The sequence below is a fragment of the Drosophila erecta genome, unplaced genomic scaffold, assembly GCF_003286155.1.
Source record: "Drosophila erecta strain 14021-0224.00,06,07 unplaced genomic scaffold, DereRS2 tig00000092-arrow-pilon, whole genome shotgun sequence".
Lineage (NCBI taxonomy): Eukaryota > Metazoa > Arthropoda > Insecta > Diptera > Drosophilidae > Drosophila > Drosophila erecta.
Window position 1 is genome coordinate 4793714 of NW_020825207.1, and position 14372 is coordinate 4808085.

At 44.2% G+C, this 14372-nt stretch overlaps 4 protein-coding genes across 8 annotated transcripts; 1 reads left to right on the plus strand and 3 right to left on the minus strand.

Moving 5' to 3' along the window:
* Positions 1 to 63: 63 nt before the first annotated feature.
* LOC6547032 (proteasome inhibitor PI31 subunit) lies at positions 64 to 1528 on the minus strand. Of its 2 annotated transcripts, none has more exons than XM_026980291.1 (4): positions 1238 to 1528; positions 975 to 1159; positions 528 to 922; positions 64 to 390 (listed from the first exon to the last, which is right to left on the minus strand). In XM_026980291.1, exons 2-4 carry the CDS (start codon positions 1140 to 1142, stop codon positions 147 to 149), a joined length of 807 nt encoding a protein of 268 aa, XP_026836092.1. In that variant the 5' UTR covers positions 1143 to 1159; positions 1238 to 1528; the 3' UTR covers positions 64 to 146. The 2 variants fall into 2 exon arrangements, with proteins under 2 accessions (XP_026836092.1, XP_001976009.1); XM_001975973.3 differs by having other exon boundaries at positions 975 to 1170.
* Positions 1529 to 2595: 1067 nt separating this feature from the next.
* LOC6547031 lies at positions 2596 to 9381 on the plus strand. 4 transcript variants are annotated; one of them, XM_026980254.1, is made up of 6 exons: positions 2596 to 3084; positions 3146 to 3614; positions 3774 to 5092; positions 5585 to 6532; positions 6607 to 7178; positions 7384 to 7400. In XM_026980254.1, the coding sequence occupies exons 1-5, from the start codon at positions 2991 to 2993 to the stop codon at positions 7152 to 7154; spliced, it is 3378 nt and encodes a 1125-aa protein (XP_026836055.1). In that variant the 5' UTR covers positions 2596 to 2990; the 3' UTR covers positions 7155 to 7178; positions 7384 to 7400. The 4 variants fall into 4 exon arrangements, with proteins under 4 accessions (XP_026836055.1, XP_015011588.1, XP_001976008.2 ...); XM_015156102.2 differs by lacking the exon at positions 7384 to 7400 and having other exon boundaries at positions 6607 to 7308; XM_026980255.1 differs by lacking the exons at positions 5585 to 6532; positions 6607 to 7178 and adding an exon at positions 8658 to 8783 and having other exon boundaries at positions 2601 to 3084; positions 7384 to 8580.
* A 965-nt stretch (positions 9382 to 10346) lies between these two features.
* Positions 10347 to 11822, minus strand: LOC6547030 (beta-1,3-galactosyltransferase 1). The gene is made up of 2 exons (XM_001975971.3): positions 11608 to 11822; positions 10347 to 11557 (listed from the first exon to the last, which is right to left on the minus strand). Exons 1-2 carry the CDS (start codon positions 11759 to 11761, stop codon positions 10449 to 10451), a joined length of 1263 nt encoding a protein of 420 aa, XP_001976007.1. The 5' UTR covers positions 11762 to 11822; the 3' UTR covers positions 10347 to 10448.
* A 274-nt stretch (positions 11823 to 12096) lies between these two features.
* LOC6546779 (beta-1,3-galactosyltransferase 1) lies at positions 12097 to 14293 on the minus strand. Its single transcript, XM_001975970.3, has 2 exons — positions 13741 to 14293; positions 12097 to 13676 (listed from the first exon to the last, which is right to left on the minus strand). Exons 1-2 carry the CDS (start codon positions 14027 to 14029, stop codon positions 12565 to 12567), a joined length of 1401 nt encoding a protein of 466 aa, XP_001976006.1. The 5' UTR covers positions 14030 to 14293; the 3' UTR covers positions 12097 to 12564.
* Between the last annotated feature and the right edge of the window lie 79 nt (positions 14294 to 14372).

Below are 14372 nucleotides of genomic sequence, written 5' to 3' on the forward strand. Positions count from 1 at the left end.
CTTTTTATTTTATATCTAAATATTCTGTATTGTGTATGAAAAGTAATAAAATAATCCTTCAAAATTAGTTCAAATTTTGAAAACCTTTATTTCGTGGTTCTAAACTAAAGATTTAAATTGCTCACTTCACATGGCATCCCTGGTAATCACATGTAGTAATCGGGATTCCAGTCTGGTGGGCGCATATGATCTGGATTGATTCCACCCTGTCCCGACCTATTCGGATTAAGGGGACTAAACGGGTCGAAGCGGGGCACAGATCCCATATTTGGTCGAGATGGAAAGCCGAACAGGTTACCAGGACCACCGCGACCCAGTGGATCGAGATCCCCGCGTCCAATGTCCGGAAAGCCAAAAGGGCGAGGCTCGAATACACCTGGAACGAAGGATCTAAGCAACGGCAATCGATTAACGAGTGTATAACAAACTACACACTAGCTACGTAATAATCTAAATAGAGAAATCTGTTATTAGTTTCCCTGTTTTAGTCATTTGAAATTCTTCGCAGCATATAAAAGTTTTCTTACCCGCCACGCCTGGGCTCGCCGATGCGCAAGGGATCTGGATCCGATCCACTGGGACGTGGTGCGGTGGTCGTCTGTGTGGTGACCTCCCGCGAGTTGCCTGTAAAAACAGGGTCCAGCAGCTCCCTGCGATAGCGTTCAACAATCTCCGAGGCGGTCGGCATTAGGGTGGTGATGCCGCCTTTGACCGCAGACACCAGGGTCTCTGGTTCCACGCAGATGTTGGACACCTTCTTAGTGTTGATGTCCATCAGGTTGATCAGCAGGGCGTCCTCGGTGATGTGGCCCAGCAGCAGGAAGAGCATCTTATCGTGCACGTAGCGCAGCGAGTACTTGGTATCGTCGTCATTCCAGCTGTCCGGCAGCAGCTCACTGCCCTCCTCCTCCGGCAAGGTTTTCTATTGAAATTGAGGTAATTTCACTAATATAAGTGGCCAGAATCATACTCACATCATCGCCAATGCCAACGCAGCGGAAGTTGTAATGCTTGGTCAGCAAAAAGTGGACGAGGGCAATCAATAGGTCAGACTTCTTGTCGACCTCAGCCTGCACGGTCTTGTAGAGTAGATCCCAACCGTAGAAGAAATCGCCCGTCTTGGCAGCCGACCCACTATCCATTGCAGCCACCGATAATCCTTCGAAATTTCTGGACAGGATTATCAGACCAAATGGAACGTTCTAATTTATGCTTAGGTGGAAGTAAATATGCTTACATTTCGTTTGTTTGGATGTGACGTCGTACAATCCTTCAGATGTCAGTGCTTTCGATTTCTGAAAGAACAATACTAAAAGTTTGTGTAAATGTTTGATAACTTATAACCATAGAAGTTTATGTTAAAACATTCTCTATATTATCACTACTTCAGCGGATTCCTCTTAAATCTATAGCTCAAAGTTTTGAGATGAATTCTTATTGTTTTAATAATGATGCGGTATTTTTGTTTAGTTAAATCCAAAACAAAGGGTATAATCGATTTCGTATTTTCTCGATGCCATTTATCGATGTGATTATCGATATATGCAAATACAAATACGGTACATAAAATACAAAAACCTGTGATAAAGTACAAAGTAAAGCATTTAAACCATAAATAAATACAAAAATCGCCTACTTGTTAGTAACAGTATAATTGCCAAAGTACGAGTATTTCAAAGTATTGGGAAGTACACGGTGATATTTGCTCAAAACTTCCATACCGTTATAAATTATAGTACCGTTATAAAATTAGTATTCGATAATTTTTAGTACGAGATCTTCAAATAAGTCAGACAAATCGATTTACTGATCAGAAATGCTCAATGTCCATGTATGTTAATGTATTGTATATATTATATGAATGTTAATACAATTCTCTATCACTCACTAACTATTTTATACAACGATTCGTGATGATTGGCTCGTTCAATGAAGTTTTTAAGTTGATCTTTTGGGGAAAGTGTCTTTAATGCTATTTTCCCGAGCCTTACTTGATATATTTTTCAAAATACCGTCTAAATTAGTTTTTGCGTTCTGGAAACTTGTTTTAATGATAATTAGTTAAGTCATGATTTTATAATGGAGATTTTAAAATATCGATATGCTTTTACGTTCACACCTATATCGATTGCTCGGAACTAGTTCGATAAATGCAATAGATATTTCCAATATTTTTAATGCGGGAGAAATTAAAACGTTACCAGATTAAAGCAAACTGTAATATTGAGAATATTTACAAATAGTAAATATTTTACTGCTTAACTAACAGCAACACATATATGTTGTCTCTTTCTTAACGTGTTCGTGTTCTTACGGACGCACGATAAGAGCAAAAGAGATGACTAGTGCGCTTAGGGTTGCCAAGGCTTGCAGGGACTACAAAATAAGAAAACCGATTTTAAAAACTAAAATAAATTTATAAGCCCTTAAAGTTATAGAAATGATTAAAAAAATTGAAAAAAAATAAATTTTAAACGCAATGTGAAAATGTATCATTTTTTGCTTTTTAACTAAAAGAATGATGTTATAGAGTGGTATTATAGCTAATTTACTGATCTTCTGATGCTAAAACTTCAAATATTTTTTTTTATCAAAATTTTAGGTTTGTTTTCTGAAGAAAATTATAGAGTATCGGACCGAACTAGTTATATACACTTCGTAGAGAAAACTTCGGCTTGAAGCCGAAGGGGCAGCCATGTTGAATTTTTGGCCTAGCTGTCATTCTCGGGTGAAAAAATCTTTTTCACATTTCGACGAGATTTGCTGCAAAGCAAATATTAATATTTTTGCCGGTTGGCCAACTAGTATAAATATAAACCCACATCGCGTGCAGCCCTTTGTTATTGTTGTTGCCAAACATACATATACGCGATTAGCGCGCCGCTTTTCTCTGCGACGGCAGCAGAAAATCGTGAATTTATCGCTTTGGAGCGAAAATTGCTGCGGATCCTAAGGCGCCAGACCCAGAGCCCGGATACGGAACAGAAATCATGAGTAGCAGTACGCCGGGGAGCGAAGGTGCCCTGACGAAGGTAGCGACGCCTTCGCCATCGCCACTGGCCAAAATGGAAGCGGATTTTACGAGTGAGTACTGAACATCAGCCATGTGGTTAATACTGTAACATACATACATATCACAACGCAGGCTCCAAGTTCGAGATGCACCCCTCGCTTTCGGACGAGGAACGCCGCTTCTACATAAAGATGTACCCCAACGTGGATCTGGTGAACCAGCGAAGGGTGCACTGCACCGTATGCAAACTCCACCTGGGCACAGCCCCCGCCGCCGAAAGCAACATCAAGATGCATCCCATATTGAGGGTGACGCACTGCGTCAAGTGCCACGATTTCTACAACAGCGGCGAGTTCTCCAAGGGCGAGGATGGCTCTGAGCTGTACTGCCGCTGGTGCGGACAGGGTGGCGAGGTATACTGCTGCTCCACATGCCCGTACGTCTTCTGCAAGTCGTGCATTGTGAAGAATCTTTCCAAGGGCGTCATCGTGGACATCGAGCAAAACGAGCACTGGAACTGCTTCAGCTGCACCTCCAAGATCCTCTGGCCACTGCGCGCCCAGCACTGGGCGCTGGTCAACTACCTTCAGACGCAGAAAAGGTGAATCGTTCAGTTATACTTTCCCTTAATATTGTTTTAGGATGGTTTGCAGGGCTTGCCAGGCTTGAAATGGCTTCTTCTCAGCAGACTTATAGATATATTATTTTACAAGTTTTCCTGTAAATTTTCTAACTTTAATGAATGTCTTAATAATTGCAGAGCCCTGCAGACCCTACAGCTTCCCGAGGTGGAGGCCCGACGCCAAATGCTGAAGGATAACAGTAACTGCTGCCGCCTGGCCAAGTCGAAAACTAGCAGTTTATCCGACTCCATGGAGAGCTTGGAGTCCAATGTCTCCAAGCGCAGTCAGGGCAGCTCAGGCTCGAGTAAACGAGGATCCTTGCCCAAAACGATCCCTTCGGGACCGCCAGCCAAACGTTCAAAAGCTTCCAACGACGAGGTGGTCTGCACACCGGATTTGCTTAGCATGCTGGAGCCGGATTGCCAGCTCTCTGTAACCCCCAAAGCAACTGGCCGTCAGTCGGTGCCAGCGGCGAGTATCACAACCACTCCGAGAATTGTTACCGTCCAGCAGAACTACCAACCGGGACCAAGTTCCAGTAACAGCAGCAGCAATGGAAGCACAAGTGGTTCTTCATCGGTGCCACCGCCACGTAGTAGCCTGCCACCTCCTCTGGTGCTCAGTGGATCTGGAATCCGCTACCGCCAAAATGCGCCTGGTGGGGTCTCAGGTGTGGTGCGTCGCACTGTAGTCCCCAACTCGGTGAAGACCACTGGGCCAGTCTTTCACACTATCAATGGGTTCAAAGTGGATTTGAATAGCGCTGCACAACAGGATTCCTACCGCCTGCCCAACGGTCGACTGATTCAAGTTAAACGTCAGCTACCCCAGGCCACTCAGCCGGCACCAGCACCACCACCAACACCACCAACACCGCCTGCCTTGGTCGTTCCTCAAGTGGGACCGGGTGTGGTTATCCGACCGCGCGCTCCGGTTACGTCTAATAGGCCTTCACTGCATATCAGCACATACGGCTCTAACATGGGCATCTATAACCCGCAGACGAACCAGCAGCAGCGGGCTCCGCATGTACGAGTTGGAAACGCCAATCCAGCTCCTCCACCGCTACAAGGTCCTCCGCCCAACGTCAATGGCGGTCAAACTCTCATGATTACTCCAGCACCTCCACCCCCGCCTAAGGTTCCAACTTTGGTACGCCACACCTTCCCAAACACGCCAATGGGACAGGCACGGGCGCAGCTGCAGGAGCAAATCTTTAGCGCCATGGACATCTGCACACACCTCACCGGCAAAGTGGTATCCCTTACCCACTCGAACGCCTACAACCAAGTGCGCAGTTATCTGGAACTGAAGGAGCTATACATCCACATGTCTTATTTGATGACCTATGCGATTGGGCGGTTCAAGAACTTGCAGGAGAAATGTTTGGTGGACATGCGAGAGAAGGGCTTCAAGAATGACGCCAACAGTCTGGAGAATGGTCAACTAGCTGCTGGTGAGTTACAAAATTTGCTATATTTAAAGAATTTTTTTGGGTAATAAGCCATAGATTTAATATAATTTTAAATATTATTCAGGGGTTTCAAAAGATATATTCTAACAAAAAAAAAGTTAGATTAAGGGAAAATCATAGTTTTTAGGTGGAGTTGACAAAAAGGTGCCTCCACCACTTGGAGTAATATCACATTACTGTCTTTGGAGCGTATTTTCGACACATGGACGGGCGTTGATTATTGCTAATTCGCGGTTTTCGTTTCGCGCGTGTGTTTATTTTGTTTGGATGGCGAAGATGAATTGAAAAGAGAGCATGTAAGTATGCTGTGTTTATGAAAAACTGCGAGTTCCATTTCATTGGCTGCGATGAATATATGTTAATTTAAGCGTGGTCCATGTGTTTACAAAATACCATCCAGAACAGGCAATGGAATAGAACCGAGCAGCAGTTTTTCCTGTGATTTTAACGCTTTATATCTCTCGTTTATTGCAGCCGTTGATTATGTGTGCTATGGCCAACTGGATGACGTGGATCTCTTCAACACAGGATGCAATAGTTTTCACAATCAGGTCTACGAGTACCGCAAGAGCTTGCACGCCAATCTTAAGGAAGGCGAGGACTGCGAGCCACTGCCTCCGCTGATGCCACTGGGAGTTCGAGCCGAAGGTGATCCCATCGATGAGCCCGAGGAACCAGAAACGGTACCGGAACAGCAGCAAGATGAGATCGGAAAGGACCACGAAGAAGCGCCTGATTTTGATTACGATGAGCCAGATGAATTGGATGATGATCTGGATGACGATGACTTGGACAACGAAGAGTGTGGTGAACTGGGAACCGAAGAGAGCATGAATCGGAATGAACAGGCTCACGCATACGATCGAAAGTTAACGCGACTTCTTCGCGAGTATCCTTCGTTGTGGTGCACCCGTCATCCCGATTACGGCAAGAAAGAGGTCACCAATAAGCAGTGGCGGGTGATTGCCAGTCACTTTCCTCGCGGCGATGACATTAAGCTGCGCTGGAAGAACGTAAGGAAGCGATACGTTCGGATTGAGAGGCGCTTAAAGCAGGGAAAGCGTTTCAAGGGCTACTTCGATAAGGCCACAAACTATCTGGAGAACAGGGATCGACCGCGGAGCGAGTGGCTGGCTGTGGACTGCGGCGAAGATGACGGCGACGGGTTCGAGCGCAAGCATCTCGACGTAATTGAGAATAAAATGGAGCAAAAAGCACTGAAGCACCCAGTAGTTAAAATCAAGCTAAAAGGTGGCCGAGTGCCGATGCGCCCACTCGAAGTGCGTCCTATTGATCAACGCATCATAACTTTCGCTAAAAGCCATCCAGTATTATGGCGCAAATCCGCTGATCCCGAATTCAACAGTATTGACGAGCAAACCAGAAAGTCCCTGTGGCAGAACTTTTGGAAGTCGGCGCCCAGTACGTTAAGATCTAGATCTATAACCACAGCCGCTTAGATCCTCTTGATTTATTTTAAATATATATTTTTACAGATTATGCTTGCGAGTATCTTGTGGAGCGTTGGCAGCAAATGTACGAGATGTACAAGTCCTTTCGCCTGAAGAGTATTAAAGATAAGGGCATCTTTGCGAATCTGGAGCTAAAGTACTCAAAGTACTTGGCCAGCTTGTATTTCCTGTACAAGATCGATGAGCAGGACCTCCGCGATGAGTTCGAGCCACTGCAGGACTGTGTCCCGACCGCCACAGAGTCAGCTGGAAACCTTAAGGATATGCCCGATGACAAGCAGTTCTGTCAGCAACTGGTTTTGGCCATGCGGGCATATCCCACACTTTGGAATCCACGGCATGTGGACTACAGCGATGTGGGAGCCAGGGAGCGCTTATGGCCGGAAGTGGCCAGGCGGTTACCCCGATTCAAGCGGGACGCCCAGGCCTGTAAGCTCCGCTGGCAGATGGCCAAGTTCGCTTACGAGTGCTACCTACGCGAGATGGAGCGTCATCCGCGGGTCAACGAGCGCAAGTTGCAGAAGTTGCGCTCCAACTTTCCGCTCGAGGAGATGCGCTTCCTCAACATTTAGACGTGACATTCCATTCACCCTTAGGTTAAGTTTTTGTACTATGAGATTATCGTTTAAGCTTAACTAAACTGTATTTGCCAACTTTGCTAGGAGCCATAAATTAAAATATTAATGCATTTTTAATCTGTCGGCAGTTTTGTTAACTCAATTGGTACTCAGGGAATTTTAAAATTGTATATTTAATGAACTAAATTATTGAGTAATATTAACATTAACTTTTGCCTTTCAGATAAACAAGCCAGCGATGACGAAGATAACGAAATCGAGATTGTGGAGCCCAAAACGGACACCATCACCATTGATTCGGACAACGACGATGACACGCCTTCCACCTCGACCGCCACCCAACAGCCTCAACAAGCTGCTATTATGAAAATAACATCTGTGACATCGGCGGCGCCGAAAAAAGAACTGCAAGAGAACAACCAGGCCGACATCGACGTGGCTGCATTCAGCTCCACGATATTGGCCAGCCTGCTGGAAGTGGAGGTCAACGAAGGCGCCAGCGAGCCAAAGCCTGTCTCTCCTGGACAAAAAAAGCAGCCACGCAAGAAGACGACAAATAAGCCAAACCCGGCACTTTTGCAATTGGAACGTCAACGCATGGAGGACATGAAGAAATCCGATGCCAAGCTGAAAATGAAGGTCATGGTCAAGCTGAAGCGAGCTGAGGATGAGTTCGAAGTGGCGCGAAAATGGGTTGAGGAATGCAGGAAACGAGAGCAGGAATTGGCCACCAATGACGCAAAACCATCAAACGTAACACAAACGCCAGTAAGTGAAAGTCAGAAAATTTCCGAAAAGGGATCTTCACCCAAAAAAGAGAGCACAAAGGAACACGGTGAGGTTGATAAGGAAAAATCCAAGAACAAGGAAACAATCGGAGATATACTAAAAGCGGCAATAAAAGCCAAAATTGGCGAAAACGAGAAAATCCTGGAGGAAGATCAAGTGCCAGTGGATGAAAATTTAACAGAAATACCCACTGATCCAGAAAAGAACAAAGCAACAGGTATAGAAACAGTTGCAGACAAAGAACAAAATTTAACAAAAGGAAACATTGTGAAGGGAGAAAGTAAGGATGAATCTCGAAAGGTGTCAAAAAATGATCAGAAAACCGATTGTAAAGAAGATTCAGGAGCTGAAATGGTATCGGGAAAAGAGGATGGCTGCGGGACCGAAAAGGGACTAGAAAAAGAACAAGGTGATACTGAAAAAATGGAAGATGAAAATGGAGATTCTGAAACATCTTCTGAAAATCCTACTTTAATTGGGGAGGACGAAAAGAAGCTCCTCAAGGAAGGTAATGAAAACAAATCGCAAGAATCTGAAAAGGTAGTGGTACTGGCACAGATTGGTGGAGAAGCTTCCGCAATAGCCCCAGCTAAAGCTGCAGAAGAAGATGCCGAAGAACCTAAGGATGCAGGTGCGGAGAAAGAAAATTCGACTTCAGACGATTTAATCATAGTTGAAACCTTGAACACTTCCAAACAAATTGATCAGTCTTCCGCAGGGGAACTCATGGAATGCATGGACGTTACCGAACTTGATGAAGCACCCAAAGAACTACTAGATTGCGCTCTAGACGAAGTCATTGCCATGGAAGGCATAGAGCTGAGTGTAGCAACGGAGGAGCTGATGAAAGCATTGGACAGTTCCAGCGGCCTGGCTTCCGAAAATACAAACAATAATGAGACTGATTTGGATGCGAATGATTTTATTGAAAATCTCCCACTCGAAACAACGGAGCCACCCGAGATCCTCTTGAAGGAGGATGAGAGCAAGGCGGAATCGCTGACTGAGATTGGACTTCTCGAAACACCCAGCCCCGCCGAAAATTGTGACACAGAATTCGGATCCACGCTTGAAGCAAATGACTCTGCACCAGACGAGCCCGCCACGGCGCAGATTGTTGGCTAGTTTGTGGTGATCATTTGAGGTCCCGCCGCAGAAGAATCTTAGCTGTGGACCTCAAAACCTGCCATTTAGTATTTGTGCTGGAATTGAATGCAATCAAAAATAGCACAATCCTTTTTTGTATGTAAATACTTTGATCTGTTTCTCATTGAAAAAATTATTGTTTTCTGCATAAGGAATAGTTTTTATTTTAGATATTCACATCATTGAACCGCGTATTCTTGAGAATATAAGTCGGGCACGTTAATTGTTAATAGCTTTCAAATAAAATTCTTTTGTACAAACCAAATAAAATTGACACATCTGAAGGTGCACAAAGTAAACAAATAACAATTGATGACTATTTGCTTGATTCACTCAACGAATTTTTAAAAATGATCATACAACATACAAATAGAAATTGCATTCTACAATGCATTGTTATGTTTCCAAACTGCTTAAAAAGCCAAGACTCCCACGAAACTTTTGAATCAATTTGAGATTTGTAAAAACAATCCACTTCTCAATGATTATTTATATTGAGCAACACAGAATCATATGGAGTCGCTTAAAAACTAAGTAGTATTTAGGTTAGTATATAAAATTTATGTTAATGTGTAATTCTAGGCTTATCTCCTGAAGAGTGAAAATTGTAAAGCAATGTAATTAAAGTCTTAGCAGTGTGATTTCCTTGTTATATAAGTTTTGACGAACTGCTTTTTTGGCGGTAGACATTTAATGCTATAGTTGGAAACGAAGCCCAGGCGTCCAGCATATTGTGCAAAGGTACAGGATGCATTGTAATGGTTCCCTTAAAAATGCATAGTGACTTCCCGTGAACATAGATAAAAAGTGACGCCGTTGGATTCCAGCTCTTTCTGCACATATGCCAGTGACGAAAACATCCTCCAGATGGACGACAGATGTGGTGAGGGCTTCCTCGTACAGTCGCTGAACCACATCGATGGACAGCAGATAGCCGGTTCCAGATAGGTATCTTGGGCTTCTCTCGTTCCCATCCGCTCAAGTCAGCTGTAGACAAAACGATTCGATTGTGACAACAAGTAGTTTCCGATCCGGTTTTCCTACCTTGTCGATCCCGGATGTCCATGTATTTCGCCATGGAACCCTGGTAAATGAAAACGAGTACAAACATAACAAGCAGGATCAGCTTGTACCGATGCATAAGCCGACCGATCCTTGCCAGATGCGAGCGCAATCGGCGTACTATTCTCATAATTGTAATTGTATCTTAAAAAGATATTTTTTTAATTTGAAGAAATCTAAAAAGGCCACTAGTTTTTTTTTATAAATCTTTTGATAAAATTGATGATTAAAATTAATGAGTTTTTATTAGATATATATTTCTATACTTTACTTTTATTGGCCCTTTGAAATCTAGCACCTCTGCATCTTGGGCAGCTTCAAGTGGAAGTTCTTTTCTGGTGGAGGGCACTTGCTGCTGAAGTTAGTGACTTGATACCAGGCCTCCAACATGATGTCATCCCTTGCACGGTGAACAGTGAAGGTTCCTTTGATGGTGCACTGTTCATCTGCATCAATGGGATAATCGGACCTGAAGAGCGGGTGGCTGGCTCGCTTGATACCAGCCTTCTCTGCACACAGTCCGGTAACGAACAGGTCCTCCAAGTGCACAATTCTAGTGCCCAGCGACGCCTTGTATAGACGTGGCACCACATCAATGGACAGCAAGTAACCGGATCCGCACAAGTATTTCGGATACACTCCACCCCGGAACATGTACGATGGCATGTACCATTTGTTCAACTTATTCTTGATCGGCGATACATTGCAGTACGCTAGTCCGTACATCATCTCTCTGCGGGCTGTCAATCGTTTTCGCAGCGAAGTGACATCGTACGTATTGCCGAAATGAAACCTTGCCGTAGCCGCGTTCACGGGAATCGTTCCTCCGAGCAGAAAGTGCAGAATGTTGGGTACATTAACGAAAGTGTCGTCGTCGCACTTGAAGTAGAAGGCGGTGGTGTTTACACAACTCTGGCTGATGTGTTTTAGCGCCATCACAGCCTTGATGGTCAAGTTGTTGTAGGTGTCCATGAAGTTCTCCTGAATAATATCATTATACTTCTCCGCCTCGCTGGCAACCGCCTCATTCTCCAGGAGGGAAGCTAAGTTTCTGCGACCCAGAATGAAAACGATCCGTATAGAGGCCTTTAGGGAGTCACCCTCACCACTCAGATACTCGGTATACAGTTTCAGACGCTCGGGCAGCACGTCCAGGTATCGTCCTTTGAGATTGCCATGAAGCTTCACAAAGGCCGAGTAGTTGAAGTCGGTGGAGTTGCCCCAAAGCATACGGATGACACGCCGCCGTTCAAAGTGGTGAACAAAGGAGCATACTACTATTGTCAAAAGTGCCTTGCTCCGACAGAAATCTCGCGGAACAATAAGCGCCGTATTCTGGGTTAGATCCAGGTAAGCAGCTATACTTCTTGGCGTTTCACGACCCCATCCCGACAAAGAAGCTGTATAAAATATATATTAAATTAGCAGTACGTAGGAATAATTAACTTACCGGTCCGTTTGCTTGGATCCGACTTAAAATGATATATCCTGTAGACCAAGAACAATGCGAGGATACTAATAGCCTTGTACCTTCTTATAAATAGCCAGATTCTTGCCACGATCCTACTGAGTCGCCTAAGCACTTCCAAGAACTTAATATGCATTTATTCAGGCTAAAACCCCTTAAATCGACAGTCTTTGAAAAGGCTAGTTTCGATAATGTTATACCAGAGATCAGAATATTCAAAATAAAAACCAAATTGGGTAGACTGGTTACAAAATTTTATTTGCTCTTTTGAACAAAAACAAAACTGTTTATTTGGCAATCTGATTTAATAAATATAGTTTTTTTGGGATCATAAATGAGAAACATGATTTCTTATTAAGAACACTCCTGTGCGTCAATTAGGTAGGTTTCGTTCGTGAACTAAGCACATTTACATGTGAACTCAATTAAATGTGAAAAAATACTGCCAACTAAAAACTAAATAAATATGTATGTGATGGCAAGTCAAAAATAATTGCTTACTCTATTAATATAAACTCTGTCTTTAATTCTAAGAATATAGATTTATCAGATATCTACGTTGTGCATTATTTTTAACATTGATATGGAGTATTGGGGGTGCTAGGCCATGATCAATCTAAATTTGTATATACACACATACATAAACACTTATTTTTGTGCATGTCTTGAAAAGCGAAGTTCAACAGTTCAACCGAAATATAATTTATGCGTTAGTGATCTACATTTGTATGTTTAGACCTCATCAGGATGAATTAAAACTATTGCCTGACAATCAAGCGGATTTTGTTATATAAACCAAGATTCTTCGCAAGAAATTGTAGGAACTGAATGTCAAGAATATATGCCGAAGCAATATAACATGTAGGTTATGGCTTTTTTAGAGAGCAGGGGAAATGGGAAGGGGTAGTAGACATACCCTGAAGTTCTATGTTGGGACTTCTAACAGATCGGCCGCTTGCGCAGTCGAACTTTGCTAAAGTACGGCCCCGGAGGCGGGCATTTATTGGAGTAATTGGCCACGTGGTTCCAGGCGACCACCATGCTATCGTCTTTTAACTGATGCTGGGTGATGCTGCCCTTAAAAGCGCACATCTGTTTTGAGTGGCCAAAACTGAAGAGCGGGTGGTGGTGTCTATCGATCTTAGCCCTTTGCGCACACAACCCAGTGATGTACACGTCCTCCAGGTATACCAGCGTCGTATTAAACGAAGCCTCGAACAAGCGCTGCACTACATCGATGGAGAAAAGATAGCCGGCTCCGGAAAGATACTTGGGATACGACCCCGGCTTATACATGTACGAGGGCATGTACCACTTGCTGCTTACTTCACTAACCGGCGCAACGTTGCAAAACTGATGGCCATACATCACCTCGCTGCTGGCTTTCAGTCGGTTTTGCGGTGCAGTGACCAAATAAGAGGACCGATCGTGGTAGTCCAGGGTATCGTTGTACAACGGTATAGTGCCTCCGAGCAGAAAGTGTAGCAAATTGGGTATATTCACAAAGGTATCATCGTCGCACTTAAGGAAGAAGGCCGAGGTGTTGACGCAACTGAGGCTGATGTGCTTTAGAGCCATCACAGACTTAAGAGTCAGGTTGTTGTAGCTATCCACGAAGTTATCCTGAATGATGTCGTTGTACTGTTCCGATTCAATGTGAATGCGAGTCAGGGTCTCGTTGCCCAACAGGGCCTCATCTTTCTGGCGGCCCACAATGAAAACAATGCGCACTGAGGCAGTCAGCGAGTCGCCCTCGCCGCTCAGGTAATCCCTGTACATCTTTAAACGCTCGGGCAGTGGCGGCAGGTAGTGCCCCTTGAGATGGCCATGGAGTTTTACAAAGGCTGGGTAATTGAACTCAGTGGTGTTGCCCCAGGTTTCGCGGATGGTCTGTCGCTGAATAAAGTTGTCGACACCGGTGCATACGGCGATTATCAGGAAAGTTTTATTTCGGCAAAAGTCCTTAGGAACAGTGAGAGCGGAGTTGCGCCCCAGATCCAGATAGTCACCTATGCTGCGGGAGGTCTCCAGAGTCCAATCGGGCAGACCAGCTGTGAATGTATCAATGGATCATGTTAAAAATGCATGTGGGTGTTAAGGAAACCATTGTCCTACCACTACGCTTGTGCACATCCAAGTAGACGAGCGGCAGGTAGACGAGGAACAGCATACAGATTATGAAGGCGCTCAGCGTGTAGCAGCCGAGGCGTCTCAGCATCCTGGGAAGCGGCATGCGATTTCTTAGCTGCCGCTTCCGCAGCGTCGCTTTACTGCGTACAGCCCCACTGGTGGCCACCGCCTCGTCCTCGGATCCGGAAGCAGCTGCTGCCGAGCTGGTTGAAATATCCGTCGCCAGGAGCGAGCACTGCTCCTCCACGTTTTCTGTGTTCCACTTTCTGTCCATTGTTGCTTATTGCCACTACTTCTAATATAATGTTCGCATTTTTAACAATTATTATCAGCCAGACTGATAATGCTATCGGCATTCGGTTGGTTTAATCATCCATTCCTGTTGTTCACTTTTAATTAATTCCATGAGAACAATGTAAACTTAATAATAGGAATTTAAGCCAAATTGATAAAAACTAAGAATCGAATTCTTTGACTCAATGCCTTGCAATGTTAAAGACCTCGTGACTATCGATAAGTTTACCTACCATCTTCAGTTTGCGACGATAAATTGAAATTTTGAATATTTGAATTCTACAATTTCCCAAATCACTTCCAAGTTTCGAAGGTTTTTATTA